Source organism: Erigeron canadensis, chromosome 1 (assembly GCF_010389155.1).
Source record: "Erigeron canadensis isolate Cc75 chromosome 1, C_canadensis_v1, whole genome shotgun sequence".
NCBI lineage: Eukaryota > Viridiplantae > Streptophyta > Magnoliopsida > Asterales > Asteraceae > Erigeron > Erigeron canadensis.
Genome location: NC_057761.1, coordinates 15,072,117 through 15,077,194, shown reverse-complemented (window position 1 = coordinate 15,077,194; position 5,078 = coordinate 15,072,117). Strand labels below are relative to the sequence as shown.

Here is a 5,078-nt window from a genome sequence, read left to right as displayed (position 1 = left end):
TGTGTTCCGTATGCTGATGACGAGCCCTGAGTTTGACCGGAGCCTTGATGAATTGGTCGAGGCTAACCGGCAAAATACGCGATCCGTGTTTGCTTTGTGTCTAGAGCGTGATGGGGTAATCACTCTGGTAAGGAATAGATAGAGGTTTCTTGGCAGAAGCTCAAGAATTGATGATGCTGAGGAGGCCCTAAGGAATATTACTTTTCCTTATATTCAGTAAATAACCTCTAATCCCGATGCTTCCATTTGTGATTTGTATAGTATTAGGCCTGAAGGGATGTAGACTTGTTGTAATCCGCTGTATGTATATTATAACTGGCCTTCCATTTCTGATTTGTGAGCACTAGTTTTTGTTTAACCCGTTTCAGTTAAACTAAAGTTATAAACATGTATGACAATCACATGACTTTTGACCAAGAACCCTAATATTTGCTATTAATACAAAAGTGGAAAGCTTTAAAACATTACTTGACCACTTATAATCGAGATGGATGCAATTAAACTCGATCCCCGTTTCAGTTAAAACATCTCTTTTTTTTGGGTAAAAGGTCACCCTGCTTAAACTTTTATATCAACAACAATGAACAATACAATGCAAGTAATATGGTAGATTACCATATTAGTTCCTTATATGACATGCCATATAAGGTTAAACAACCTAAAAAGCAATACACGTAAATATAAACTAGAACGACTACATCAGCATGAAAATAACATGAGAATAACAGCTAATGTAGGCTTTTCACTTCAGTATCATGTGACAAACGATGGATCATCACCATCCATAAAAAGACTCTTTAGTAACTTCCAGTTTTCAAGTAATTGTAACACTTTGCTGCTTGCCTTGAACTTGATCGAGGATAATCTCATTCTGACCGTGTTTACAATGAGTTCCTTTAGTCTTTTGGGAGGTCTCATGTTATTGGTAAACATACGATTATTCCTTTCTTGCCAAACAAAATAAACAGTTGCAGCAAGAACCAATCTACTGATTACACTTTTTGCAAATTTACCTTTAGAAATCGGGATCAAATAATCTGTAGTATCTTCAATATTCAGCACATGCCCAAGACCAGCCATATCCTTGACAAGTGACCAAACAGTCGCCGAGTATGTACACCTGAAGAAAATATGCGCATGTGAATCCTGACCTGTTTTACATAAAGAACAACAAACAAGATTAAGGTTAGTTGCTCCGCCAACATCCCAAGGCTTCAACCCATCATGCGTCTTCAGTTTGTTCTTTAGCACCATCCAAATAAGGAAAGCATGTTTCGGGATACTCATTGAGAACCAAACTACATTTACCCACGCCACTTGCTCCTTCCTGAATCGAATCATATCCCAGACATTAGTGGTTGAGAAATCTAACTCCTTCCCATCAGAATTACACCATACTAGAGAGTCAGGTTTTCCATTCGTGAGGTTGCTGGCCAGTTTTCAGTTTCCAAGTCGCATCATTCATAGCATAAGGTATATTCAGCAAAGGACGTAACGCTATGGACATGTTAGCCTACCAGGACTTTGTAATATGTTGGTGACATGAAGTCTAAGACTGCATACCAATACGAGTATTATAAACCCTTGAGTACATAAGTTGACATGCTAGATAACACATAGAAAACGACCAAAACAAGCATTCATCATTGGAAACAAAATCAGAGATACATTGATTGCAAAGATCTATGTACATATATCATGATTGGAAAAAAAATAAATAAAACATGAACATCACAAGTTTAACTCCATATATCGTCGTAACTCATGTCTAACTCCATGCAGACTCCTTGCCCAGAATAATTTTCTTCCATCTGAAGCTCATCAACCCTAACACCCAAGTCTCCCTCGAACTGGATGATTTGTTGACAGCGATACCAGTTGTTGGGTCTCATATTGTTGATCTGCCTCAACATATGCAAGTCGGTTGATTCCAACAAAACACTGGCCCGGTACCATATCCTTCGACCATTTCCCCACAAAATTTTTATATACAATCTCCTTGTGTGTCGAGTCAACACAAAGGTCAACCAAACAATCTCCTTCGCCCAATCATCCATGTGAATCATTTTGCGGTCAAACCTTCTTCTCAACACCTTTACCAAATCTTTGGAGCAGTCACAGAGGTTTGGCTTCGAAACCCCTGCCTATAAACTTCCCTTAAAAAATCACTGTCAAGCTTCATGACCCTCTTCACTTTCTCTATTAAAAGCATGATTCTGTCGTTTCTCTTGAACACGAATAGATTTTGGGCGCAAGCGTGGTACCATTTATCTAGACGATTCATGATTCTTGATGAGTTTGTATGTGGAATTTGTTGAACAAACACTAAGAAGATTAACCGGGATCGAATGAAAAACAACATAATCGGAACTTTCTTATATAATAATGGGAGTGTAAGTGTGTAATGGAGAACCATTGCCATCCCAAGACAACAAAACGCTTCATCTTTAGGGGTTTCACACGGTTTCTACACTACAGATATGTTGAACCGTTTCATATTTAGGGTTTCATAATACATGAATATGTTTTTAATCCAGATTTTTAGTCACTCCGTTTTGCTAATAACGCTAAGTTTTCTATACAAAACGGATAACACATATACACATTTGATGTAAAATGGCAAGTTTTAGAATTTAAACAGAAAAGTAACATTTTTTGTAAAACGGTGTCCAAAACGGAGGAATGACACGTGTCATTCCTCTGACATTTGGATTCGGTGACGTGTAATTCCTTCTGCAAATTGGCTATTTGCACACCGGGCATACGAGCCGTTTTCTATAAAAACATGCAATAAAACGCCCCGTTTTACATAAAAGGGCTCGTTTTATCGGTGTTTATATGAACAGTGACGTGTGTATCTTTAGTATCACCTAATCTAAATCTCTTCGTTAATAAATTATTACTTCTCTTTCTATCAAAATTCTTTTGCCCATTTCTCTTTAGTCTATAATGTATATAAAATAATTCGTCCTTTATTGAAGAGTGAATAATCATGCATATCTACTATGATACATCTCTTTAGATAATGAAAACATAAACACGAATTATCTTGCAAAAGGTTGATAATGAGGAACAAAATCCGGGAAACATAATTGACTTCTTCTACCCGATTTCTTATCTCCATCTTTAGATGCTATTTATCAACATTGGGAACCAAATTGGGTAAAGTACGACGATAACAAATATGATAACAAGGAAAATGGCGATCATGGTGCATTTCCTCGAGTTCTTTTGCAACTCTCTGGCTTCAACTAGTTGTTCAGTCCCACGGTGCACGAATGAACTAGCGTGAGACACGTGGCTCTCGATATCATTCAATTGTTGCCCTTGGGCCTCAACTAGTGCGGCCATGTCCAAGAAAACTTGATGGAGTTCAATCAAGTTTTTTTCTATTTCTTTCACAGAATCATGCCTTTCTTGAATTTCAGAGATAGTGTCCATAATTTGACCTCGACCTTGATCTTGGATTGCCTTTTGCATGAAATCTTCACCTTCGCCATTAGAGATAAGATTTTCAATCAACTCATCATTTGCCCTCTCACCCGTGATGGTGAAGTATCTTCTTGCGACAGTTTCCTTGTACTCTTCGTTCATACGGGATCGCAGGGATTGAAAGTCATCCATCATGGATTTAAGCTTTTTCCCCAAACCACTAACAACAGATGTTCGTGTCCTGTCAGCTGACGAGCCAGGCCCACAACCAAGGAGCTTGCGATTGGCGATATTAGACTTATCAAGTGCCTCAATCTTTCCCTTAATGACTCTCACACGCTTCAACACTTGCTCAACGTCAGAGTCCATCTTGGCTCTGAGTTGTTTCATGTTCTTGGCATTATGGACCGTCTTGCTTTCCTCATTTGCCTCTTGTAACCTCTTGTAGAGTTTGTCTACCCCGGCCATGTCTTCCTTGACATTCTCGACATCTTGGAAGAACTTGTCAAGTTCCCCTGTGTCATTCCCACCACCTCCTCCAGCCTCCAAATCATTATCTTGACATTGTTTAAATGAATTGGAGAATAAGTCATTCATCTTGACGTTTTATGATTCACTTTTATTCTTAAGAAAAAAATAAAATGTCTTATTGGAAAATGTATATACTTGGACAGATCTCTCCTTCTCCTTCCCAAAAAATGTTTATTAGAGGAAGAAGAAGGAGCAGAAAAGGTGAGAAAAAATGAATGTATCGCCAACTAATATATGGATATGGAGAATTACATTTTATTGAGAGGTCAACTAACTATTGAAAGGTTAGTCGCTAAATTAGGATAAATTTAATATCTATACCTCTCTTGTATGAGTGGTGTTTTGCACCTTGAAATTCTCGATTAATTTCTATTAATACTTTACTATTTCTGGTATGTCCTCGCTCAGTTGCTATAAAATTAAAATCACATTTTAAGATACACATTCCAAAAGGAATCTATATGAATGATACTAATCCATGCATATATGATAATAAGTATAATCGATATGTGTGTTGTGCAATGATGGATCTTTATTCTTTAATAATTAGTCGACTTTGTTTGTTGCTCGTTGATGATGATTTTTGATAGGAGTGATAACATATAGTGATTAAAGGGATAGTAGCTAATCAACAAGGGTTTTAACTCGAGTAAATAAAAAAAGTTTTGATAACACCGTGTATCGACTTTTCACAATTATATGGTGGGTTTTACAATTATATATTGTAAGGTTTCTTCAGATATTGAACACTGACTGACAGTTAAAAAGTTCATAATATTTGTTATATGTGTTGTCTTTACATTTGAGTTACATATGCATATAGTAAATCTGTTGGGTTATATAACTATTATCAAATCAAATCACAAAGCACGCAGCGGAATATAAATTCTATGTAGTTAATTAATTAATCAAGAAAAAAAACGTGTACCTTAGATTGGAGAGAATAAAGCAAGAAACCTTTGTAATCAAAGGATCAATAAAAGTAACCATTTACGAATTTCACTTAATAACGTCGATCCATAAAGTGATAATTCGTTAGTGGGGTAGTCCGATATGCATCAACTATGGATATCATGTGAGTTTGGTGGGACCATCAATCATATATTCTAAGAATA

The 5,078-nt window shown here is 36.7% G+C and overlaps 1 protein-coding gene across 1 annotated transcript; it reads right to left on the bottom strand.

Moving 5' to 3' along the window:
* Nucleotides 1–3,055: 3,055 nt before the first annotated feature.
* LOC122585915 (syntaxin-125-like) lies at nt 3,056–4,180 on the bottom strand. The gene has a single exon (XM_043758033.1). It carries the CDS (start codon nt 4,027–4,029, stop codon nt 3,127–3,129), a length of 903 nt encoding a protein of 300 aa, XP_043613968.1. The 5' UTR covers nt 4,030–4,180; the 3' UTR covers nt 3,056–3,126.
* Between the last annotated feature and the right edge of the window lie 898 nt (nt 4,181–5,078).

Excerpts from the sequence above, each read along its gene's own strand:
- LOC122585915 (XM_043758033.1), bottom strand. The coding sequence starts at position 4,029 with ATGAATGACTTATTCTCCAATTCATTTAAACAATGTCAAGATAATGAT.